Below are 27,400 nucleotides of genomic sequence, written 5' to 3'. Positions count from 1 at the left end.
ATTGTTCTTGACTCCATTTCACAGACTGCTCTACAGGGCATGAGAGAATCAACCACATTGAAAGAGCAGCAAGAGGTATTTCATCCTCTTAAGTTTGAAGACTTCTTCCCATGAGACGATCCATTATCCTGCCCACTTGTGATCTGTCACATGGCCTGGGGGCACCAATTGTGCTGCCCTAAACCATTTCATTCACGCATTGACCAGTGCCAGTCCCTCCATCTTGTTGCCTTTGGCAGCTGTCTGTAGTATGGCTGCAGCAAAGAAGTTGCTCCTCCACTGGTTTCAAAACCTTTGGATTGGCCAAACAAGACACAGATCATTTGCACTTGATTTTCCCCCTTTCTAAATTGATGCATTTCCATCAAAGGCATATAACCCATGTAACTCACTGAAACACTCTGAAGACCTTTTCTGAGACCAGCCACTAAAATCTTTCTTAGCAGAGAAGACAATGGAAGACAATGGGTCCCAGGCAGGAACTTTGCAGCCTGCATGAGCCATGCAAGTGAGAACATTCTCAGAGACACACACGTGCCATGAGGGAGTTAGAGTGACTAGACGTGGAGACTCAAGCCTGCAATCTCAATACTTTTGGAGGCTGAGCCGAGGGCCAGGATTCATATACAATTACAGGTCCACCTCCATTTTCTGAAAGTTGTGAAGCCAGACCACCAGTTCAAGACCAACCTGGGCAACATAGAGCCCCTGTCTGTACAAAAATAAAAATAAGAAAATTAGGCATGGTCGCAGGCACCTGTAGCTCCAGCTACTCAGGAGGCTGAGGTAGGAAGACTGCTTGAGCTGAGGAGTCACGTAGCATAGGAGCTATGATGGTGCCACTGCACTCTAGCCTGGGTGACAGAGTGAGACCATCTCTTTAAAAAAATAAATAAATAAAAAGAAGTTAGAGAGTATGAATTCTCTCAGAAGATACTTTCAGTGCCTCATGATCATAAAGCCATCGTTTTTTGTTTTCCCTGGGCTTAGAGGAGAATCTAGTACATCTCTTCTTTTTTACAGATGAGAAAATGGGGATTCAGAGAAGTAGTTTAGGCCAGATGTGGTGCCTCATGCCTGTAATCCCAGCACTTTGTGAGGCTGAGGCAGGTGGATTGCTTGAGGTTTGAGACAAGCCTGGCCAACATGGTGAAGCTCTGTCTCTACTAAAAATACAAAAATTAGCTGGGTATGGTGGTGCATGCCTGTAATCCCAGCTACTCGGGAGGCTGAGGCAGGAGAATCGCTTGAGCCCAGGAGGCAGAGGTAGCAATGAGCCCAGATCGTGCCACTGCACTCCAGCCTGGGCCATAGAGTGAGACTGTCTCAAAAAAACAAAACAAAACCCACGAGAGAAGTAATTTACCTAAGGTCACATTGTCCCTCAGTGGCAGATTCAGAATTAGAATCCATGTCTCCAGAATTTTCATTAGAGAGGAAAACTGGGTAGTAGGGGAGGAGGGGAGCACTACGATAGTATTCATTGACTCACCCAGTATTTTTTGAGCACTTACTAAGTGCCAAGCTTTTGCTAGGCCCTGGGGATATAACAGTGAAGAAGTCAAATATGATCCAGACCTTCATGGAATTTGTATTCTATGACACACCTAGAACATCTCATTACACATTCATCTAATTGCAATTGTGATGAGTGCTAAGCAGGAAAAGTTCAGAAGGTGAGCCTGAAACAGGGAAATCAACATCCACTGGAGCGTTGTGGGGCGGTGAGCAGGACAAGGGGGACTCTCAAAGGACAAGACCCTTGAAAGGTCAGGGATTTGAAAGATGAGTAATCCAGGCAAGAAGGAAAGGAGAGAGAACACAGGTAGAGGAAACAACAGGGTGATTCCAGCACTATCTAAGAGGAAATAGAGTAAAAATGCAGCTGGCAGCCCTGGAAATGAGTGCATTAGAGAAGGCTTTGCATTTGGGTACCATCTCCCTTCTTAAGTCTTGCAACATTCAAAAGTGGTGTTTACTCTTCAGGTGGAATCTGTCCTGTTCCCAGAGCTGAAAGGGTATAATCTGCTCCTTGGAACTGTCAACGCAGAAGAAAAACTTGTTTCTGATTTTTTGATTCAAACTTTCAAGGTATTTCAGAAAAATCAAGTTGGCCCCCGCAAGTAAGTTGAGTTATAAATTTATTAGCTATGTAGCTTTTTGGCATTGATTTGGTGTTCTTAACTCTAATCCAATAAGGTATTCCTGTTCCCAAACACCTGAACACATACATAGTAAGAATAGCCAATACTTACATGAGTATTACTATTTATTCCCACTTTACAAATGAGGAAACTCTAACCGTCCCAGTGTTACATAGCAAATAGGAGAGCCAGGATTCAAATTCAATTACAGATCCACCTCCATTATCTGATAGTTGTGAAGCCAGATGGGTTTTGGCACTTCAAAATTTCTGGGTTATATAAAAGTAACAGAATGCGTATATCATATATTATCCTGCAGTTTCTGTGAGGTCTGGGGCAACATGTTGATATTTCTGCAGGGAAACCTATAAATATTCACATAATAGCCTCATATCCGTTCAGGCCAACTTTTGCTACCAAGTGAATTTTGAGGCAACTGTCTGTTTTCAGAACTTTTTGGATTTGGGGATCGAGAATCAGTTATCTGAACCCACAGGCCATGTCCTTTAATCATCACACTGTAAAACATCTCACAGCTGCACACGTGAGCAGTCACTATGTATAGTCTGTTCTCACGCTGCTAATGAAGACATGCTTGAGACTGAGTAATTTACAAAAGAAAGAGGCTTAATTGACTCACAATTCTGCAGGTCTGGGGTGGCCTCAGGAAACTTACGGTCGGTCGGTCGGTCGGTCAGTCGTGGCAAAAGGGGAAGCAAACACATCCTTCTTCTCGTGGCAGCAGGAAGAGGAAGTGCTGAGCAAAAGGGGGAGGGAAAAGCCTCTTATAAACCATCAGATCTCGTGAGAACTCACTGTCACGAGAACAGCATGAGGGTATACGCTCTCATGATTAAATTACCTCCCACCGAGTCCTTCCCACAACACGTGGGGATTATGGGAACCACAATTCAAGATGAAATTTGGGTGGGGACACAGCCAAACCATATCACACTAGTTTAGAGTGATCCTGTAAATAGCTTCCAAAGTGAGACAATTTACGAGTGAAAAGAGTGTTGTTAACAATTACCATGGGACAACAGGTGTAAACCTGGACTGTCCCAGGCAAACCAAGAGATATGGTCACGCTAACCCAGAGTTTTTGGACTGCAGCTCTACTGACATTTTTGACTGGAAAATTATATTGTGGGGGCTGTCCTGTGCGTGGTGGGCTGTTTAGCAGAATCCTTGTAGGAATTATGCATGCCGGCAGGAATCCCCTGGTTGTGACAGCCAAGAATGTCTTCAGGCGTGGCCAAAAGTCCCCACCAGTTGAGAGCAACTGCTAACCTAGTCAAAAAATCATGGCCTCATATTTGGAAGCCCTGCCTTCGTGAATTTGATTTGGGAGATTCTATTTGAAACCTCTGTTTTCCCTATTCATGGACTCTTAGACACACAGTTATTTTATTTTATTTTATTTTATTTATTTTATTTTATTTTATTTTATTTTATTTTATTTATTTTATTATTTTTTGAGATGGCATCTCGCTCTGTCACCCAGGCTGGAGTATAGTGGCATGATCTCAGCTCACTGCAACCTCCATCTCCTGGGTTCAGGCAATTCTCCTGCCTCAGCCTCCCAAGTAGTTGGGACTACAGGCATGTGCCACCACGCCCAGCCAATTTTTATATTTTTAGTAGACACAAGGTTTCACCATGTTGGCCAGGCTGGTTTCAAACTCCTGACCTTAGGTGATCCACTCACCTCAGTCTCCCAAAGTGCTGGGATTACAGGTGTGAGCCACCTTGCCTGGCACGTTTTGTCTTTCTTTCTACATTTTTTTTTTTTAAATACTTTAAGCTCTAGGTTACATGTGCACAACGTGCAGGTTTGTTACATATGTATACATGTGCCATGTTGTGTGCTGCACCCATTAACTCGTCATTTACATTAGGTATATCTCCTAATGCTATCCCTCCCCGATCCCCCAACCCCATGACAGGCCCTGGTGTGTGATGTTCCCCTTCCTGTGTCCAAGTGTTCTCATTGTTCAATTCCCATCTATGAGTGAGAACATGTGGTGTTAAGTTTTTTGTCCCTGTGATAGTTTGCTGAGAATGATGGTTTCCAGCTTCATCCATGTCCCTACAAAGGACATGAACTCATCCTTTTTTATGGCTGTATAGTATTCCATGGTGTATATGTGCCACATTTTCTTTTTTTTTTTTTGAGACGGAGTCTCGCTCTGTCGCCCAGGCTGGAGTGCAGTGGCGCGATCTCGGCTCACTGCAAGCTCCGCCTCCCGGGTTCACGCCATTCTCCTGCCTCAGCCTCCCGAGTAGCTGGGACTACAGGCGCCCGCTACCACGCCCGGCTAATTTTTTGTATTTTTAGTAGAGACGGGGTTTCACCGTGTTAGCCAGGATGGTCTCGATCTCCTGACCTCGTGATCCACCCGCCTCGGCCTCCCAAAGTGCTGGGATTACAGGCGTGAGCCACCGCGCCCGGCCAATGCCACATTTTCTTAATCCAGTCTGTCATTGATGGACATTTGGGTTAGTTCCAAGTCTTTGCTATTGTGAATAGTGCCACAATAAACATACGTGTGCATGTGTCTTTATAGTAGCATGATTTATGTTCCTTTAGGTATATACCCAGTAATGGGATCAACTGGGTCAAATGGTATTTCTAGTTCTAGATCCTTGAGGAATCGCCACACTGTCTTCCACAATGGTTGAACTAGTTTACAGTCCCACCAACAGTGTAAAAGCGTTCCTATTTCTCCACATCCTCTCCAGCACCTGTTGTTTCCTGACTTTTTAATGATCGCCATTCTAACTGGTGTGAGATGGTATCTCACTGTGGTTTTGATTTGCATTTCTCTGATGGCCAGTGATGATGAGCATTTTTTCATGTGTCTGTTGGCTGCATAAATGTCTTCTTTTGAGAAGTGTCTGTTCATATCCTTCGCCCACTTTTTGATGGGGTTGTTTGTCTTTCTGGATTGACAGTTCCACGGATTTCTCATTGCATCTCAGTTTCAGAGTCTCTAAAGTGTTGATCAACTCTTGGAAGCATGCCACTGAGTCCCACAAAGTTAATTCTGCTTACTCACTATCATCTTTATTTTAATTCAAACTTATTTTAAACCAGACCATCCCAAACACATCCTCCAATTTTGGGGAAACCTGTCCAGCCATTTTTGTGTCATTTGATTACAGGCAGAGAAAATTTTGATTTTATTTAATAGATTTTAGGTTAATTAGTCCTAGATTTTCATCTTAAGATTTAGGCTTAGAATTTTGGGGCTTGAAGAAGGGATAGGAATCACAGGCGTCCCCTTTGTCTGTGGTTTTGCTTTCTGCAGTTACAGCTACCCGAGGTCAACTAAGGTTGGAAAATATCAAGCTATTTTGAGAAAAACAGAGAAAGGGACCACATTCATATAACTTTTGTTTTTACATTATATTGTTATATGTTCTATTTTATTTTCAGTTATTGTTAATCTTTTGCTGTGCCTAATTTATAAATTAAACTTTATCATAAATACATATAGGTGTATAGGAAAAAACAGTATATAAAGGGTTCAGTACTATCTGTGGTTTCAGGCATTCACTGGGGGTCTTGGAACATATCCCCAAGGGTAAGGAGGGACTATCCTAATATTTGTAGCACATTCATTGTATGTCAGGCACAGCATTAATTCATTTGTGTGTACTTTATTACAGTTAAGCATTACAATAATCCTATGAGGTGTTAATGATCATTTCCACTTAAAATTAAAGACACTGGGCCCGGCCTGGTGATGCATGCCTATAATCCTAGCACTTTGGGAGGCCAAGGTGGGCAAATGACTTGAGGCCAGGAATTCGAGAGCAGCCTGGCCAACATGACAAAATTCTGTCTCTATTAAAAATACCAAAATTAGTTGGGTGTGGTGGCACATGCCTCTAATCCCAGCTACTCCAGAGGCTGAGGCAAGAGAATCACTTGAAGCTGGGAGGAGGAGATTGCAGTGAGCTGAGATCACAGCACTGCACTCCAGCCTGGGTTACAGTGAGAGTCTATCTCAAAAAATAAAATAAAATAAAATAAAATAAAATAAAATAAAATAAAAGACAACTGTGATGGTTAATACGGAGTGTCAACTTGATTGGATTGAGGGATACAAAGTATTAATCCTGGGTATGTTTGTGTAGGTGTTGCCAGAAGAGATAATGAGGAAGAAGCAAAAGCAGAAACCCCTGGTAAACCCATCAGATCTCACCAGACTTATTCACTACCATGAGAATAACATGGGAAAAAACCAGCCCTATGATTCAACTACCTCCCCCTGGGTCCCTCCCACAACAAGTGGGAATTCTGGGAGATACAATTCAAGTTGAGATTTGGTGGAGACACAGCCAAACCATATCATTTTGCCCCTGGCCCCTCCAAATCTCATGTCCTCACATTTCAAATCAAACCATGCCTTCCCATTAGTCCCCCAAAATCTCAACTCATTTCAGCACCAACCCAAAAGTCCACAGTGCAAAGTCTCATCTGAGACAAGGCAAGTCCCTTCTGCCTATGAGCCTGTGAAATCAAAAGCAAGTTAGTTACTTCCTAGATACAATGGGGGTACAGGTATTGGGTAAATACAGCCATTCCAAATGGGAGAAATTGGCTAAAACAAAGGGGTACAGGGCCCATGCAAGTCCAAAATCCAGTGGGACAGTCAAACTTTAAAGCTCCAAAATGATCTCCTTTGACTCCAGGTCTCACATCCAGGTTATATTGATGCAAGAGGTGGGTTCCCACGGTCTTGGGCAGCATGGGAATGTGTGGTTGGTTTTAAATTTGAGGACATGAGATTTGGAGGGGCCAGGGAGAGAATGATATGGTTTGGCTGTGTCCCCACCAAATCTCAATTTGAATTGTATCTCCTAGAATTCCCACGTGTTGTGGGAAAGACGCAGGGGGAGGTCATTGAACCATGGGGGCTGTTTTGTCCTGTGCTATTCTCATGATAGTGAATAAGTCTAATGAGATCTGATGGTTTATCAGGGGTTTCCACTTTTGCTTCTTCCTCATTTTCTCTTGCCACTGCCATGTAAGAAGTGTCTTTTGCCTCCCACCATGATTCTGAGGCCTCCCCAGCCATGTGGAACTGTAAGTCCAATTAAACCTCTTTTTCTTCCCAGTCTCGAGTATGTCTCTATCAGCAGTATGAAAATGAACTAATACAACACCCATCCTTGAAAAACTGAAATATCTTGTCTAAGTTTACAGTGCTAGGAAGTGGTGAAACTGAAAATCAGAGCCAAAATTCTGAGTTCTCTGTTTAATGAAACTTTTGCCACATTATAGTTCTCTTTCCTGGCTTGGGCTACATTTTTTAAAATGCTACTATGTCTTCATTTGCCACTCTGACTCATCTGATTTGGTTGACTTATATTTGTGTGTTTGATTTCACACCCTTCAATATGGAAGATATTTAAATGTCTACAAAAAGTATGATGACTTATTGGATAACACGGCAGAGCAAAACATCGCTGCGTTCCTGAAAGAAAATCATGACATTGATGATTTTGTGACGGTAGGAAATGCCACTTGAGATTTTATACCTTGGTGACATGTGCTGCAGACAATCCAATGAGCAGTTAGTGTCTCTTTGGTGCATAGACCATGCTCAGCATTGGACTAGGGTTGGCCAGGGGTTAGGCTGGGGGCAAGTGGGAGAGGCTCAAGGGCAAATCAAGCTACTGAATGTGCTCCTTTCTGCAGAAGATCAATGCCATAAAGAAACGGAGAAATGAAATTGCATCCATGAACATCACCGTGCCTTTAGCCATGTTCTGCCTTGATGCTATGGCCCTAAATCATGATCTCTGTGAGCGAGCTCAAAATCTTAAAGACCATCTGATTCAATTCCAAGTGGATGTAAACCGAGACACCAATACCAGGTATCGTAATTCTGTGCAGACAAATAGCAATGGTATTTGGCACCAACTGGAGACGAAAAAGTGACCAGAACTTGCACCTTCCAGCAATGAACAGATTATTTTCTAGTTCAAGTTTTTTCTGCCCCTAAGTAAGGGTAGTGAGGAATTCAGGTTCAGGCTAGGAGGTGAACAGTCAAGAGAAAGCGACATGGGGGTTGGAGTAGGCGGGTGGAGGGCATTTGTTAGCAGTTTGTCTCTGATCCTGAAGCTTTTGTCTTCTTGCAGGCAAATTCAGGAGAATGTAAACTGCTTCCTGGGCTTGTCTGTCTGAGGTCACAGGCCCTTCTCACTGTTCATCTAGCACATATTTTGAAACACAAAGTGCTTACAGGCGCATTTTCCTTAGAATCACTCCTAGGCAGAATTCTGCTGTATAGGTCCGGGAATTCTGTTGTTCAATCTTTTTCTTTTTCAAAAGGAGGTTTCACTCTATCTGGAGTGCAGTGGCCTGATCATAGCTCATTGTAGCCTCGAACTCCTGGGCTCAAGCAATCCTCTTGCCTCAGCCTCCTGAGTAGCTAGGACTATAGGCATCCACCATCATGGCTGGCGAATTTTCTAATTGTTTTCAGAGACAGGGTCTTGCTATGTTGTCCAAGCTGGATTGTAGTGGTTATTCACAGGTACAGTCACAGTGCACTGTAGCCTCAAATTCCTAGATTCAAGCAATCTTCCTGCCTCTATTTGCATATCATTTTTCTTTCTCTTTTTTAGACACATGGTCTTGTTCTGTCCCCTAGGCTGGAGTGCAGTAGTGGCGCGATCATAGCTCATGGCAGCCTCGACCTCCCAGGCTCAAGTGATCCCCCTGCCTCAACCTCCTAAGTCTCTTGGGACTACAGGTGTGAGCCACCATGTTTGGTTCCATTGTTCAATCTTAAACTCTATATTATGCCTTTATTTTACTGACAACTACGTGTTAGACAAGATGTTTTTGGTTATAATGGATAGAAGCTCAAACAGACTAGCTTGGGTTAAAAAGGGAATTTGCGGCTTACATGTTGAAAAGTTTAGGGTTTCTAGCTTCAGGCCCTCAATGCTGCAATTAGGATGCAATTCCTCTCTCTCTGCTTGGCTTTCCTCCACGTGGGCTCCATTCTCTAACAGGTTCTCTCCAGTTTATGGGCTTCTGCAGCTCCAGGCTTACATCCTCCCGGATTCCTATCCAGAGGAGGCAAAAAATTTCTTTTTCTATCATCCTTGGAAAAGTCCTGGCCCATGTGAGGTTGGCCTGACTTAGGTCGTTCGTACAACATTGAATCAAACACTGGCCAAGAGGATGGCTTAGATCTGGCTGGGTGTTCCCATCTCTGGGATGGGTGTCAACCCCACCTAAACCACATGAGCTGAAAGGGGTGGGGGTCCCCGATAATACATAGGTGTTGTTACAGAAAGAGGTAATGGATGCTTGGCTGAGATGGCAACTGCCTTCTACTGTGTCTCTATTTGAAGGTTAGAAAATGGTTATTCCATGTTATCCTAGCTGTCTTCCTCAAAGCACTTTAAACTATAGACTAAAATGATTTAGTGGCCAGGTGCCATGGCTCACATCTATAGTCCCAACATGAGATTGGGTTTACTTTGGGAGGTAGAGGCAGGAGGATTGCTTGAGCCCAGGAGTTCAAGACCAGCCTGGGCAACATGGGAAGATACCATCTCTACAAAAATAAAAATTAAGAAATTAGCCAGGCATAGTGGCATGTGCCTGTGGTCCCAGCTACTCAAGAGGCTGAGGCGAGAGGATCACTTGAGCCCCAGAAGTCGAGGCTGTAATGAACCATGTTCACACCACTGCACTCCAGCCTGTGCATCAGAATAAGACTCTGTCTCAAAAAAAAGAAAAAAAAAAAGAGAGAGGTATGCAAGTTGAGGCAGGAGTATCACTTGAGCTCAGGAGGTCAAGGCTGCAGTGAGTTATGATTGAGGTGCTGCACTCCAGCCTGGGCCACAGAGCAAGACCCTACCTCAGAATAAATAAATGTAAAATAAAATGATTTAGTAATAATCACCGCTATTAATATTATATTGTATACTGTATTATTCATATATGTGTAATTTTAGCATTTTATAGTACTATAAGTTTTACAAAATACATATCAGAAAATCATCAGCAAATTAATAATACTACTAGTGACCATCTTCCCAGCACATGGTATAATCTAGGCACCATATAAGTACCCTGCACAGAATAGATCTAATCAGGAACTCACAACAGCCCTAAGAGGTTGTTCATTATTTTCCCCATCGTGTTGATGAAGACACTGAGACTCTGACAGGTTAGGCAGTGGCATATCTGGGAATTAACCCATTTTGACCTCAAAGTCCATGTGCAAGCAGCTTTCTCATTCATTGATGAAGAGGTCAGATTCTTGGTTTTGGAGCCAGAATAGCTGGCCTTGTCTCTTGGATCTTCAGTTTCTCTTTTTCTTTTTCTTTTCTTTTCTTTTTTTTTTTTTTTTTTTCTTTTGAGACAGAGTCTCGCTCTGTTGTTCAGGCTGGAGTGCAGTGGCATGATCTTGGCTCACTGCAACCTCCGCCTCCCAGATTCAAGTGATTCACCAGCCTCAGCCTCCCGAGTAGCTGGGATTACAGGTGCGTGCCACCACACCCGGCTAATGTTTTGTATTTTTAGTAGAGACAGGGTTTCACCATGCTGGTCAGCCTAGTCTCAAACTCCTGATCTCAGGTGATCTGCCTGCCTTGGCCTCCCAAAGTGCTAAGATTACAGGGGTAAGCCACCGCACCCAGCCTGTATCTTCAGCTTCTTTGCCTATAGGATATGGGTTTGGGACGAGGACAGCAAAAGGTTTTCAGCCTTCACACTACTCGGACACTTTTAAAAAAATTGAGACAGGGTCTTACTCTGTTGCCCAGACTGGAGTGCAGTGGCATGATCAAAGCTTACTGCAGCCTTGACCTCCTGGGCTCAAGTCATCCTCCTGCCTCAGCCCCCGAAGTAGCTGGGACTACAGATGCTCACCAATACACCTGGCTAATTTTTGCATTTTTTGTAGTGATGGAGTTTTGCCATTTTCCCAGGCTGGTCTCAAACTCCCCGGCTCAAGCAATACTCCCACTTCAGCTTCCCAAACTGCTGGGATTACAGGCGTGAGCCACCACACCCGGCCTACTTGGAGACTTTCTTTGGAAAGTTTGAGCCATGCATTTTTTTCCCTTAAGCAATCATCCATTTGTTCCTGTCAAATCAAAGCAACATGGGTGCCTTAGTTGATCAGTGCATTCATCCTTACCCAAATAAATGTATAATGTCCTTAGGTCTTTTTAATATAAGTGAAAATAAGAGCCTCATTCTGAACCCAGGAATATCTAAGAATGCAGACACCCCAGGTTGGCAGCTGAACTCCAGGTTGGTGGCTGACTTCTGAAGTTTCTGTCTGCCTTAAAAATAACATCAACAGGGCTGGGCTCAGTGGCTTACGCCTGTAATCCCAGCACTTTGGGAGGCCGAGGTGGGTGGATCATGAGGTCAGGAGTTCAAGACCAGCCTGGTCAAGATGGTGAAACCCCATCTCTACTAAAAATACAAAAATTAGCCGGGTATGGTGGTGGGTGGGGGCGGTGCCTGTAATCCCAGCTACTAGGGAGGCTGAGGCAGAGAATTGCTTAAACCTGGGAGGAGGCGGAGGTTGCGGTAAGCTGAGATCACACCACTGCGCACCAGCCTGGGTGACAGAGCAAGACTCCATCTCAAAAAAGAAAAAAAAAACATGTCAAGATCGAGTAATAATAACAAAACTATGGTATCATTGCTAACATTTGTTGAGGGCCACTCTGTGCTAGGAGTGGACGTATTGCGGATAATTTGCTTCTAATTGTAGTTAAGATGCCAAGACCGTCAGTCATTTGCTTTTGCATAAATTAGAGCATATTCAAATTATCTGTATAATAACATCATTTTTCAGTCTTATGTTTGAAAAGTGGCCAGTTAGACCTGGTAGTCCCAGTAATGGAACATTTTCTCTGCCAAGAGGGATTACCTGTAGCCCATGAGGATAAACTTACTGTTGTTCTGTTAAAAGCAATGATTAAGGCCGGGTGCAGTGGCTCATTCCTGTAATCCCAGCACTTTAGGAGGCCAAGGCAGGCAGATCACCTGAGGTCAGGAGTTCAAGACCAGCCTGGCCAACATGGCAAAACCCCATCTCTACTTAAAATACAAAAATTAGCCGGGTATGGTGGCAGGCACCTGTAATCCCAGCTACTCGGGAGGCTGAGGCAGGAGAATTGCTTGAGCCCGGGAAGCAGAGGTTGCAGTGAGCTATCACACCACTGTAATCCAGCCTGGGTGACAGAGCAAGACTCTGTCTCAAAAAAAAAAAAAAAGAAAGAAAAGATTAAAAATTAATTTAGTGCTCTATTTCAACACAAAATGTGATGAATTGCTGGTGGTGCTGGTGGTGTTTTGGTCTGAATCTAGGTTCTGTGTATGAGAGGTAGTATGGTGTATTTGTTAAGAGTATGAACTTTGGAGTCAATTAACCCAGGTTCAGATCTTGGCTCTGACACCGACATACCATGTTGCTTTCAATAATGTTACTCAGGGTCACTTTCTTCCATTATAAAGTATAGATAATAGTAGTATCTACCTCTTAGAATTTTTGTGAGGATTAAATGAGTTAATCTATGTAAATGATTAGAATGGGGTGTGGCACTTCATAATGGCTTAATACATAACAGGTATTATTATCATTACAACTGCTATTATTCCTGGAGTTTAGTGTGCATGTGAATATTATCCATCAAGGATTTGCAGGCAGGGAAAAAATAAAAAAAAAATTTTCTTTTTTTTTCAAATAGGAATTATGTATTTTGAACATGGAGTCTTACAAGAAAGTCATTTTAGATGGTGATGATGGTGGTGATGATGATGATAACAAATGGCTGTTTCTTTTCTGTAGCATTTGTAATCAGTACAGCCACATCGCAGACAAAGTCAGTGAGGTTCCTGCCAACACTAAGGAGCTGGTATCCCTCATTGAATTCCTAAAGAAATCCAGTGCTGTCACTGTGTTCAAACTCAGGAGGCAACTTAGAGACGCAAGTGAACGGCTGGAGTTCCTGATGGACTATGCAGACTTGCCGTGTAAGTCCAATGCCATGTGTGACCATCGAAATGCATACCTATATGTATATTTTATATTTGTATATATAACATTTCAAATAGTCTATATGTATTTATATATTTAGGGGTAAAGTGTTGAGCAAAAGGATAGTTATATGAATTCTACCACTAAATATCAAAGAGCTGCCTTTCAAGTGCCCCCATATGTTAGAGGCACGAATTTTATACTCATATCCACAGTAATTTGAATCACACAAAAGGAATCTTGTTAGACACAAAGGAAACATAGATAGACACTTGACCTCCAGTTCTTTTTTTTTTTTTTTTTTTTTTAGATGGAGTCTCGCTCTGTCACCAGGTTGGAGTGCTGTGGTGTAATCTAGGCTCACTGTAACTTCCGCCTCCTGGGTTCAAGCAATTCTCCTGCCTCAGCCTCCCAAGTAGCTGGGACTACAGGCACATGCCACCATGCCCAGCTAATTTTTGTATTTTTAGTAGAGACGGGGTTTTACCATGTTGGCCAGGATGGTCTCTATCTCTTGACCTCATGATCCGCCCGCCTCAGCCTCCCAAGTGCTGGGATTACAGGTGTGAGCCATGGGGCCTGGCCGACCTCCAGTTCTTAGATCCCTGTCTTGGCATCTGTGTCTGGTGTTCCTGGAAAAGTCACTTCCAAATGCAGAATCATTTTTTTAAATGAGTAGATTTTACTTACCTGTAATCTTTTATTTATTTATTTATTTTGTCGAGACAGAGTCTTGCTCTGTCATCCAGGCTGTAGTGCAGTGCCACCCTCGGCTCACTGCAACCTCTGCCTCTCAGGGTCCATCAATTCTCATGCCTCAGCCTCCCGAGTAGCTGGAATTACAGGCACGTGCCACCACGCCCAACTAATTTTTGTATTTTTAGTAGAGACAGAGTTTCTCCATGTTGGCCAGGCTAATCTTGAACTCCTGGCCTCAAGTGATCTGCCTGCCTCGACCTCCCAACGTACTGGGATTATAGGCGTGAGCCACAGCCCCCGGCCACCCATCTGTAATCTTCATCAATCCCACTTTTGAAGAGGCCGAGACACTTTTCTTCATGCTCCTGCGTATTGTAAAAGGAAAAAAATAGTCAGGGCTCCTTGAAAGTTTGTTGGGCCAAGTTAGAGTTTTAAAGTGAGAAGCAGATTCTGAAGGAAAAGTTAATAACCTCTCAACAAGCCATTTTCTATCTGAAAATACCTGTGAATTACTTGGTGTTCACAATGTATGGATGTCAGGGGGAGGTTGATGGGAGGGAGAGATGGGGACTGGGAGTGAAAAGTGGTTCCTTAACCATCCACCTGCATGTTCACGAGCTGTGCCCTCGACCCCTGGATACACCGTGGACTCTCACTGTGGGCTCTGCCTCCCGAAATTCACAAAGGAAACCCAGGGTGGACATTTTAATTCACCAGAGTCATAAAATGGGTAGGGCATTTGGCTTTGATACCATGACTGCCATTTAACCTAAAGGGAAACCGACATGCAGATGAAGTGAAATAGTTTGAACTGTGGAACGAGAGCATCAATCTGGGTTTCTGACTTGACTCAGACCTAGCCTAGGAAGGCAATCAAGCAGAGAGGTTAGAACACAGGCTTTGGAATTAGACCTGGATTTGAATTCCTCTCTGATGCCTTCTAGCCGTGTAACCTTGACCACTAGGCTCAATGGCTGTGTTTGCCATCTGTGCAAACAAGGATGATAATATCATCTACCTTCTAGCCTGGCCCTTAGTAAGTACTCAACAAATGTCGCTGTCACTCATCCATGTGTTCATTGCCACCCCCACACCACTCCTGTTGACCTCTTGTTCTGTCTAATTAATTCGCCACATGGTGACCCGACCTATGCTAAACAGTGTCCTGGAGCAGGCAGTATGTGTTTTGCAGATGAGGACATCAAATTGAACAGCACTCTGTTCCTCTGGCCAGACCAGATTGAAGATATCTTTGACAACAGCCGGAACTTGCTCCTTCACAAGAGGGATCAGGCAGAAATGGATCTGATTAAAAGGTACCGGGAGAGTCTGGGATTGTCTTGGAAATGAGACCTGACTTCTTCACCCATGCTGCAGGTTCCTGGTTCTGTCTAAGCCATCCCCCAGCTCACTCCACGGCAACGTGTGGGCAAAGTCTGAAAACAATTGGTGGAGAAGGCATTTCCTTTGGTTTCCCACTGAGGGATGTTTTCTTTAAGACTGCTTCACTGTAATAACCTCTGCTAATGTCTTCCTTTCCTGCCTTGAATAATTGGAATTTGGTGGTGCAGAGAGAAAAAGGCAAAACTAGTGGCATGTTATAACGGCCTCCCCAATAATAATAGTGAAATTGTCAGCCTTACATTGGAGACCACAGATCTGTAAGATATCAAGATATCAAGATAATAAAGGCATGGCAGGGGGGCTGAGAAATTGCCTATTTTGCAGCTGGTCTTATTCAGAGCTAATGTGGCTGTAATCACTTATTCATTCATTATTTGTCAATTCAGTTGGTATTTATTGCAGATTTTCATGACATGCTATGCTCTATTCTAGACATATATGTGTGTTTGGCTGCTAAATAAAGATTTTAATCCAGTGACATAGAAAATATAGACATACTGACAAATCCAGTAATGTCAAGTGAAGTGGGCCAGTGCCATGGACATGGTTTTACACGCACACACACCCCCACTCCAGGTTCACGTTTTGATTGTGACCTGCAGATTCATATCAATTACCCTGTCCCCTTCACATAAGAAACTCCCACTCCCAACTTGAGCTGCCATAATTCCTGCAAATACTTACAAGAAAGGACAAGAATAGATAAAAGCAGGGATTTCTACACCAAATGGGAGAGTTTTGGCTGAAGGGTCAACCCATGTAGTTGCTACCTGGAAAATGTGGCCTAAGTGTGCTCCCCAGGGAGTGCAAAAAATTTGTGTGTGTGTGTTTGTGAGTGTGTGTGTATTTTCCTGCCTCCACCTGGATGGATACTGGCCCTGGAGCCCAGAACTTAGCCTGATGGAAGGAATTGATTTCTGTTTAAATTAATAGACTATGTTTTAGAGCAGTTTCAGATTCACAGCAAAACTGAGCAGAAAGTACAAAGAATTCCCATATACCTCCCAACTCCCCCACCCTGCCCCCCACACCCCCCGCCCCACACACACCCTCTACACCCTTTTCTATGGAACTGATTTTTTTTCCATAGGTTTTTGGGGGAACAGGTGGTATTTGGTTACATGAGTAAGTTCTTTAGTGGTGATTTCTGAGATTTTGGTGTACCCATCACCTGAGCAGTATACACTGAACCCAATTTGTAGTCTTGTATCCCTTACCCCCTCCCACCCTTTCCCTGGAGTCCCCAAAGTCCATTGTATCATTCTTATGCCTTTGCATCCTCATAGTTTAGCTCCCACTTATGAGTGAGAACATACGATGTTTGATTTTCCATTCCTGAGTTACTTTACTTAGAATAATAGTCTCCTGGCCGGGCATAGTGGCTCATGCCTGTAATCTCAGCACTTTGGGAGGCCGAGGCAGGCAGATCATGTCAAGAGATTGAGACCATCCTGACCAACATGCTGAAACCAGCCTGGTGACAGAGCGAGGTTCTGTCTCAAAAAAAAAAAAAGAATAATAGTCTTCAATCCATCCAGGATGCTGCAAATGCCATTAATTCATTCTTTTTATGGCTGAGTAGTATCCACTCTATATATCTACCACTTTTTTATGTCTAACCAGAAAGTAAAATCATTTTCCCCCAGCAATTTCTTTATTTGCTTTTTAATATATTTTAACTTTTATTTTAGGTTCAGGAGTACATGTGCAGGTTTGTTATATAAGTAAACTTACAACTTGGGTGGCAAAATCACTTTTTTTGTTAGATAAATAAACAGAAGGCTCATCTTTTTGAGACTCTGTGCCCCTCATCTGGAGAACGGGATAGAATCAGACCCTCTCTCATGGTGCTGAAGGATGAAATGAGATGATCTGAGATTGTGCTTAGGTGGTAAACAGCACGTGGTAGGAATTCCAAAACTATCAGCTTCCTTCTCCCTTTGAACAGGGACCTCTGTGGGGAGAAAAACGCTTCTCAACTTCCAAGGCATCAATTTTGTATGCATGATTTTAGAATATTACTCCAAGACCAATTAGAGACAGTAAATGCTGTTGAAGTTAGGAGGAGTGAGGGGTGGCTCTGTGAGGAATGGGAACAATTGTCATTTATGACGAGAGGAGTAGAGTGTCCTTGTCTCCTTCTGAGGGGTGACTCTCAGCTTGATCTCATCCACTGGTTCCCCAGCTCTTAACAGCAGGGGCCAGCAGAGGGCGGCTCTAGAAGAGGCTCAGCAGGGCAGCCCTGGGCTCACCCCTCTCTTCGGTGAACCTTTAAATCCTTATGTCCATCATGTTGCATTAATCCTGAGAACAGCCTGTGAGATGGATTAAGCCATATTCATGCATCTATCCATCTCATGAGAAAACAATCTTGCTTCCTCTGCAAGAAATCTGGCTTTATTTTCCCAGTCCACATTAATGGTTTTGGGGTTCCATGCCGATTATTCTCCATTTGCTGTTCCTACCCCACCCTCCGGCTCTGCATCTGGAAGGTGATGCCCAATCTGCAGTGTTGGATTCTCTTGTCTGTTAGATCCGGGCTGGGCCCTGTCCACGGAGCCCTGCAGGAGGTGGGAGAGTAGCTAGCAAGCTTTTCCTCCTCTCCCTCCCTGCCTGGCCCTGGGGCTCAGAGGCAGTAGCTGCATCCCTCTGATGTCAATGCCTCCTCCTCCATGGTTCCAGTTTCCATTGTCCCCAGCCTGGGGGTCCTAATGGCTTCCCTCTGATGCTAGTCTCTGGGTGCCTCACTGTCTGCTATTTGTTCCTTTAATCCTATCCATATCTCACCCCTGCAAGTAATCCTTAAAGTATCTTTCTTTGAACATGGGAGTGAATTCTATTTCCTGCCAGAATCCTCCCCTTACACTCTAAATGGTCCCACAAATACAACTCTTATTCAACCTAATTTCATGAGTGCCTACTATTTGCTAATGATTGTATTATTCTATGGAATATAATATATTGGGATATATATATAGGAATTTATTTATATGAAATATGTATGGAATTTACATATATACACACACACATACACACAGCTAGTCACTGACTTACGATGGTTCAACTTACGATTCTTTGACTTTCTGATGGTGTGAAAGTGATATTTTGAGTACCCATACAACCATTCTGTTTTTCACTTTCAGTACGGTATACAGTAAGTTACATGGGATAGTCAACACTTTATTATAAAACAGGCTTTGTCTTAGATGATAACTGTGGACTAATGTGAGTGTTCTGAGTGCATTTAAGATAGGCTAGGCTAAGCTCTGATGTTCAGTAGGTTAGGTGTATTAAATGAATTTTCAATTTCCAGTATTTTCAAATTGCAATAGGTTTATAGGGATGTAACCCCATTGTAAGTCAAGGAGCAGTTGTTTGTATGTGTGTGTGTTGCGGGGACATGAAAGTACTTTGGAAACTATAATGTACTTAGCAATTATAAGAAATTAGAAACAATAATAATAGTAATATTTTAAGGTAATCACTGAGCTTACATGCAGTTGCCCTCTGGGAGGAATTCAAAACTGCTTTCATCAGAGATTTCTATGTGAGTATAGTATTTGGAGCTTCAAAAAGAATTTAATGATGTGAAAAGGCACTTAGCAGCACCTAATTGCATGTACAACAGAAGAATAATAAGCATTGCCTCTCTCCCCCATCATTTCATCCAACTCAGTGGTAGGTTCCGTGGTTCTGGAAGTTATGTGATATTTACACGATGGATGACTCAGGGATGTGAGCTGCTGCTCTCTGCCATAAAAGGGCAAAGGAAAACACTTTGGCACCCTGGAGGAAGAAGGGAAGACGTCTTACTTAGGGAGAGCACCCGACATTGTGTTTCACCAAAGCCTAAGGATTCAGATAGAACACGGTTCCTTGCTTATAGTGGATGTTCACCATTTTAATGAGTGAATGAATGAAATGTTTTTACACTAAGGATATTCTTGAAAATGAACACTGACCAGAGTCTAAAATTACAGCTTATTACAAAACAAAAATAAAAAGCTGAGAAAAGGAATGGAGGCCGGAATATGTGGCTCATGCTTGTAATCCCAGCACTTTGGGAGGCCAAGGTGGGCGAACCACCTGAGGTCAGGAGTTCGAGACTAGCCTGGCCAACATGGTGAAACTGCATCTCTATGAAAAATACAAAAATTAGCTGGGCATGGTGGCGGGCACCTATAATCTCAGCTACTTGGGAGGCTGAGGCTGGAGAATCACTTAAAACTGGGAGGCAGAGGTTACAATGAGCCAAGATTGTGCCACTGCACTCCAGAAAGAAAGAGATAGAGAGAGAGAGAGACTCAAACCACTTGAAAATTAATTCTCTAAATCATGTTTAAGAAAAAAGCAACTTTAAAACTGCCATAACAGAATTAAGCATTCTTAGGATAACCAAATTTATGAAATGTCACTATAGCTGATCTCAATGACAAGTTCCCTTATTTGTTTGAAGAGTATTGATTATTTGCCATGTATCAGATGGTCTAACTGCTGAAGACACTAAAAGGAATTAAGGAGACAAGAAACATATTTATTTCCTTGAACAGGGCTGGGTAAAAATTAATAAATAAGTAAAAATCAACTGTATTTATAGAGTTTACATTTTAGTGAATGTGAGCAAACACTTACGTATTGACTATTGTATACCAGGCTCAATTCTGAGCTTTTTTTTGTTATTGTTGTTCTCATTGACTTTAACTATTAAGCTGGCATTTTTTCTATCCTTGTTTTATCTACCCGAGGCACAGAGAGTTTAAGTGACTTTCCCAAGACTACATAGCTACTAAGTGGCAAGGTGGGAATTTGAAGCTAGCTTGTCTGTCTCAAGACCCTGTCCACTTCACACTATATTATTCTACCTCATTAGAAAAAGGGCACAGTTCTCATTGAGACCTGCTTTGTTGATAATATGGATGAAGTTGATAAATCTTTGGAAAGGTCTCTCCTGGTCACTGTAGCTATAGTAGCCCTCCACTTCCGTCTGCTAGTCATTCTGCCCTATTTTATTTTCTTCAGAGCATTTATTACTAACAGAAATATTTTATTGTTTGTCCTGTCTATGGATTTATTCATCCATTCATCCAACCATCCATCCATCCATCCATCCATCCATCCATCCATCCATCTATCCATCCATCCATCCATCCATCCATCCATCCATCCATCCATCCATCCATGTCTATTGTCTAGGTCTCCCTCAGTTAAAATAGAAGCTCCATGAAGGTAGAGAACTTAATAGCATACTTCGCAAATATATTCCTGATGCCTAGGGCAGTTATAGAATATATTAGGCACTCAATAATAAATGTCTAATGGCTGAATGAATAAACAGTATGTATACGTGTACATATATCTTATACGTATTTACCTGTACAGGAAAATATCTGGAAATGTTTAACCACCAATAGGCTCACAACAGCTCGATTTCTGGGAGGTGGTCTTATAGGTAGTTTAACTTATTTTTTCATCTTCATTTATCTTGAGAGAGAGAGAGAAAGATGGAGTTGGGAGTATTGGGGGAGGAAATCTGCAGGTAACTGATCAAATTCTCTGCAGGCTTAAATATGGGCAAGCAGTGCTGATGTTTTGAAAGTGCACAAAATGCAAAGTCCAAAGGTAACCAGGCTGTCTTTATTTTCAGATGCTCAGAATTTGAGTTGAGACTTGAGGGCTACCACAGAGAACTGGAAAGTTTTAGGAAGCGCGAAGTGATGACTACAGAAGAAATGAAGCACAATGTTGAAAAGCTTAATGAGCTTTCAAAGAACCTAAATCGGGCGTTTGCAGAGTTTGAGGTTTGGGATCTTGAGATGGGGACTTATGACGCTGTACTGGTCTATTGGTTCTGATCCTTGGTTGTGAATTTCCTATTTCCTAATAGCATCTACTAGGTGGATAGTATTGGTTAACTCATTGGCCAGTTCTTTCATTGGTACTTTCTTTTTTCCTTTCTTTTCTTTTCTTTTTTTTTTTTTTGAGACAAGGTCTCACTCTGTTGCGCAGGCTGGAGTGCAGTAATGTGACCTCATCTCACTGCAACCTCCACCTCCTGGGTTCAAATGATTCTCCTGCCTCAGCCTTCCAAGTAGCTGGGATTACAGGCGTGTGCCACCATGCCCAGCTCATTTTTTGTATTTTTAATAGAGAGTTTTGCCATGTTGGCCAGGCTGGTCTTGAACTCCTGACCCCAAGTGATCCACCTGCCTCATCTCCCAAAGTGCTGGGATTACAGGCATGAGCCACCACACCTGGCTCACTGGTACTTTCAACTGCCTTTTCCCATATCCCTTCATGACACCAGACTTTTCCCTTTATTAGTTACTGAGCACCCAAAGAAGAAATTATAGTAAGGTAATTGTTCACATATATTGAGCATTTATTATGTGCTTAGCAATGGTCAAGAGCTTCATATGCAATATTTCACTTAATGCCTGTAACACATCTTTGGGTTAGGTACTGTTATTATCCTCACTTATCCCTGAAGTAAGAGAACTAAGTCTTGGAGAAGCTAAGTAACTGTCCCCAAAGATCAGCTAGTAAGTTCTTTAATAACCATTAAAATTCTTACCTCTGAGGCAAGTCAGTACAAGGAGGTAACATCATATATGTAGCTAAAGTACATATGAAAATTATGAAAACGGAGATATGGCTGTCAGAGAGTGGAAACAGAGATGATAGGGCAAGTAGCTGATTATCCTACAGTTTCAACCAGACACACCTCAGCTGCCAAGGTCCTTGGAGGTGGCAGAGGGACATTCTTGCTTGAGTTCATGCTTTAGTTTCCTCTCTTACTCTCCAGATGAATAAGCATTTCCCTCCACTTGGTTTTCAAGGCACTGAGGAATTTGCCCTGGTGTCTTCGAGGGCTTAGGAGAACAACCCATCCCATAAACAGCATCTCCTTTTGCCCTGCAGTTGATCAACAAGGAGGAAGAGCTATTGGAAAAGGAGAAGAGTACTTACCCTCTTCTGCAGGCCATGCTGATGAACAAAGTACCTTATGAGCAGCTGTGGTCGACAGCCTATGAGTTCAGCATCAAGTCGGAGGAATGGATGAATGGTATGTGGTGATCTCACTCTGCTGGGACAGATGGGGATGGGGTGGAGGATCCACCCAGTCACTTCTGAAATATGGTTTGCACTTAAGAATCTGGCTGGACTTTTAATCAGATTCTGACACTCCAGATTAAGGCAGCCACAGTCAAAATTATCTGATGTGATAATAAAAATGGAAGGTGGAGAAGGAGCCAGATCTATTTCCAGGGTAAAACACAATAGGCAGCCACCCAGAGTCACGACTTAGATTTGCAGATGGTAGAACAGATGGCAGTTTCACGATGGTGCTGCTTCAGGAAAGACCAGGGTGCCAGGGTGCCATAGACATCTGTAAACTACCTTTTACTCTAGGATCTGGGGTCCACAAAGGTATTGAGGAGTTGGAATCAACAGGACTTAATGATTGATCCGATATGGGTTAAGGGGCAGGGAGGAAGAGGTTACTATCCTCTCAAAGGTAAGAATTTTATTGCCTCAGAGGTAAGAATTTTAATGCTTAAAGAACTTACTAGCTGACCTTTGGGAAAAGTTACTTAGCTTCTCCAAGACTTAGTTCTCTTACTTCAGGGATGAGTGAGGATAATAACAGCAAAGAACCAACTTCCAGATGACTGGCTCAGGCAATTTGGTTGGTATTACCATCACTGAACAAGAGAAGTGACAGATTTGTTGGGAAAAAAACAAAACAAACAAATAAAAAAAACCCCATCAACTTGAATACATTGAGTTTGAGGCACCTGGAAACAATCAAATGGGAATATTAAATAGCAATTGAGTGTATCAGTGTGGATTTTAGGAGAGAGATTTGGCGGGTGGGATTTATGTTGGGGAATAATTGATGTGTAGATCACAATCAAAGCCATGAATGATAACACCTGTGGAGGGTGTTGAAGAACAGAGGACAAAATCAGAGATCCTTGTCTGGGTGCAGTGGCTCACACCTGTAGTCCCAGCACTTTGAGAGGCTGATGCAGGGGGATTGCATGAGCCCAGGAGTTCGAGACCAGCCTCAGTAACATAGTGAGAACCCTGTCTCTACAAAAAATAAAAAATCAGCCAAGTGTGATGGTGCACGTGTAGTCTCAGCTACTCGAGAAGCTAAGATGGGAGGAACGCTTGAGCCCAGGAGATCAAGGCTGCAGTAAGCTATGATCTGCTTACTACACCCCAGCTTGGGCATCAGAGCAAAACCTTGTCTCAAAAAAAAAAAAAAAAAAAAAAATCAGAGACCCTTAGGTTTGAGCCTTTAGCAAGTTTCTAGTGCTTCAGTATTTATAAACACAAGAAAGCCAGTCATGGTGGCTCATACCTGTAATCCCAGCACTTTGGGAGGCCAAGGTAGAAGGATTACTTGAGCTCAGGAGTTTAAGACCAGCCTGAGCAACTTAGCAAGACCTTATTTCTACTAAAAACAAAATGAAAAAGTTAGCTGGGCATGGTGGTGTGCACCTATAGTCCCAGCTACTCAGGAGGCTGAGGCAGGAGCATCGCTTGAACCTGGGAGGTTGAGGCTGCAATCAGCTGTGATGGCACTACTGCACTCCAACCTGGGAGACAGAGCGAGACCCTGTCTCAAAAAAAACAGTATTTATAAATTACCAAGTGTTTTTATTAGAAATAGGTATTGTATTTTAAAAACATTTTACATTTTATTTTTAAATTTATATACATTAAAATGGACATTTTTGGCATACATTTCTATGAATTTTAACAGTTGTTGACTTTCATATAAACATCCCTACAATCAGAAAACAGCAATTTCATCAACTCAATAAATTTCTTTGGACTGTCTCCTTGTGGTCAAATCCTCCCCCCAGTTGTAACCCCTGGCAACTATTGATCTCTTCATTGTTCCTATAGTTTTGTCCTTTTGAGGCTCCTCCTACAAATGGAATGATACAGTATGCAATCTTTCAAGACTGCTTCCTTCACTCAGCACACTGCCTTTAAGATTCATCCGAGTTGTTGGATGTAGCAATAGGTCATTTCCTTTTATTGCGAGTAGTATCCCATTCTATGGATACACCAGCTTAACCATTTACCCACTGTTTTCACTCTCAGACTATTATAAATAGAGATGCTGTAAATATTTATGTCAACGTTTGTTTTTATTTCTCTAGGGTAAATGCCCAGCAGTGGATTGCTGAATTATATTTAAAGTATATGTGCAAGTTTATAAGAAAATGCCAAACTTTTGTTTTCCACAGTGGCTGTGCCGTTGTGCATCCCTCACCAATGTGTGATAATTCCAGTTGTTCCACCTCTTCATCAGTGTATTAGTCCATTTTCATACTGCTATGAAGAAATACCTGAGACTGGGTAATATGTAAAGAAAAAGAAGTTTAATGAACTCACAGTTCCACTTGGATGGGGAGGCCTCACAACCATGGTGGAAGGTGAAGGAGGAGCAAAGGCACTTCTTACATGGCGGCAGGCAAGAGAGCATGTGCAGGGGAACTGAGCTTTATAAAACCATCAGTTCTCATGAGACTTATTCACTATCATGAGAACAGCATGGGAAAACTCGACCCCATGATTCAGTTACCTCCCACCAGATCCCTCCCACAACATGTGGGGATTATGGGAACTATAATTCTAGATGACATTTGAATGGGGACACAGCCAAACCATATCAACCAGCCACTGGGTATTATTGTCCATATATATATATATATATTTGAGATGGAGTGTCACTTTGTCATACTTTGTACAGTGGTGTGATCTCGGCTCACTGCAGCCTCCGCCTCCTGGGTTCAAGCAATTCTCCCACCTCAGCCTCCCATTTAGCTGGGATTACAGGAGCATGCCACCACACCTGGCTAATTTTTGCATTTTTAGTAGAGCCGGGGTTTCACCATGTTGGCCAGGCTGATCTCAAACTCCTGACCTCAGGTGATCCACCTGCCTCGGCCTCCCAAAGTGCTGGGATTACAGGTGTGAGCCACTGTGCTTGGCCTGTATTTTTTTATTTTAGCCATTCTCATAAGTAGTTGTGATGTCTCATTATGATTTTAATTTGCATTTCCCCAATGCCTAATGATCTTGAACATTTCTTTATGTGCATACCTGTCATTTGTATATCCTCTTTGGTGAAGTGTCTGTTCAAGTCTTTTACCCATTTGTTTAATTGGTTGTTTGATTTCTTACTGTTGAGTTTTGTGAGGTCTTTATAAATTTTGTGAGATTATGTGATTTACAAATATTTTCTCCAAGTCCATAGCTTGTTTTTTTATTCTCTTTATAGTGTCTTTCACAGAGAAAAAGGTTTTAATTTTGATGACGTCCAATGTATCAATTTTTCTTTTATGGATTGTGCTCTTGGTATCATCTCTAAGGACTCTTAGCCTAACCCTGGTCATGAAGATATTCTCCTATATTTTCTTCTAGATTTTTTATGGTTTTATGTTTTACATTTAGACCTATGGTCCATTTTGAGTTAATTTTTTTAAAATATGAGGCTTAGTTCAAGTTCATTGTCTTACATATAAATGTCCAATGGTTCCAGTAATTGGAAAAAAAATTTTTTTATCCACTTAATTGTATCTTTGTCAAAAATCAGTTGTCCATATCTTCGTGGGTTGATGTCTTGACTCTATTCTGTTCTGCCAATCTATATGTCAAGCCTTTCACTGATACCACATCAACTTGACAACTGTATTTTTATAGAAAGTCTTAAAATCACATAGTGTGATTCTTCTAACTTCATTTTTCTTTTTAAAATTTTATTTTGAGTATTTTAGTCCCTTTATTTTTCCACATAAATTTGAGAATCAGTTTGTCTATACATACCAAAAAACTCTGCTGGGATTTTGTTGGAAATGTTTTAAATCTATAGATCAATTTGGAAAGAATTCACATCTTTATTACATTGAGTCTTTCAATCAATGGACACTTTACATCTCTTCAATTATTTAGTTCTCCTTTTACTTCTTTTTATCAGTGTTTTGCAGGTTTCAGCATACAGCTCCTATGCATGTTTTGTTAAATTTATACATAAATATTTCCTTTTTTGGAGCTATTGTAAATGATGTATGTTTTTGAATTTCACTTTTTGAGGTAAGTACTATGAAGCACAATTGCTGGATTATATGATAAGAATATGTTTAGTTTTGTAAGAAACGGCCAAACTGTCTTTCAGAGTTGCTGTACCGTTTTGTATTTCCACCAATATAAATGACATTTCCTGTTGCTCCACATCCTTGCCAGCATTTAGTGTTGTCAGTGTTTTGAGTTTTGACCATTTTAATAGGTGTGTAGTGGTATCTGTTGTTGGCTATTGTTGTTGTTATTGTTTTTAAATTGAGATGTGGGTCTCACTAATTTGCCCCAGCTGGCCTCAAATTCCTGGGCTCAAGCAATCCTCCCACCTTGGCCTCCCAAAGTGTTGGGATTACAGGCATGAGCCACCATACCCAGCCACTCATTGTGTTTTAATTTGTAGTTCCTTAATGGCAATGATATTGAACATCTTTTCATATGCTTATTCACCTCCTGTATATCTTCTTAGATTAGGTATTTGTTCAGAGCTTTTGCCTATTTTTAAGTTTCAGGTTTTTGTTTTCCTATTGTTGAATTTTTAAAAATTCTTTGTATATTTAGATAATAGTCATTTATCAGATTTTTTTTTTTTTGCAAATATTTTCTTCCAGACTGTGCCTTTTTTATTCTCTTGACAACATCTTTTACAGGGGAGAATCTTTTCATTCCTAGTTTATCATTATTTTCCCATGTGTTGTGCCTTCTGTGTTGTAACTAAAAAGCCATTCTCAAATCCAGGGTCATCCATATTTTCTCCTATGTTATCTTCTAGGAATTTTATAGTTTTCCATTTTAGATTTAAGTCTATGATCCATTTTGAGTTAATTTTTGTGAAGGGTGTAAGATCCGTGTCTAGATTCTTTTTTTGTGTGTGTATATAGATGTCCAATTTTTTCATCTTTATTTGTTGAAAAGGCTATCTTTTCTCTATTATGTTGCCTTTGCTCTTTTATCAAAGACCAGTTGACTATATTTATGTGGTTCTATTTCTGGATGGGTTATGTATTCTGTTCCACTGAT

General features: G+C 41.9%; 1 protein-coding gene across 1 annotated transcript in view; it reads left to right on the top strand.

Annotated features, from left to right (window-relative positions):
* The window catches only part of DNAH3 (dynein axonemal heavy chain 3), a 219,936-nt gene that overhangs the window by 31,469 nt on the left and 161,067 nt on the right, over positions 1-27,400 (top strand). The window contains exons 11-17 of the mRNA XM_024925984.4: positions 1,987-2,123; positions 7,561-7,666; positions 7,855-8,033; positions 12,992-13,176; positions 15,072-15,195; positions 20,928-21,081; positions 22,202-22,346. Of these exons, the coding sequence (XP_024781752.4) occupies positions 1,987-2,123; positions 7,561-7,666; positions 7,855-8,033; positions 12,992-13,176; positions 15,072-15,195; positions 20,928-21,081; positions 22,202-22,346 (1,030 nt within the window). The remainder of the gene's footprint in view (positions 1-1,986; positions 2,124-7,560; positions 7,667-7,854; positions 8,034-12,991; positions 13,177-15,071; positions 15,196-20,927; positions 21,082-22,201; positions 22,347-27,400) is intronic.

Source organism: Pan paniscus, chromosome 18, assembly GCF_029289425.2.
Source record: "Pan paniscus chromosome 18, NHGRI_mPanPan1-v2.0_pri, whole genome shotgun sequence".
NCBI classification, from domain to species: Eukaryota; Metazoa; Chordata; class Mammalia; order Primates; family Hominidae; genus Pan; species Pan paniscus.
The sequence above is the reverse complement of the archived record's forward strand: the minus strand, read 5'-3'. Positions and strand labels throughout refer to the sequence as shown.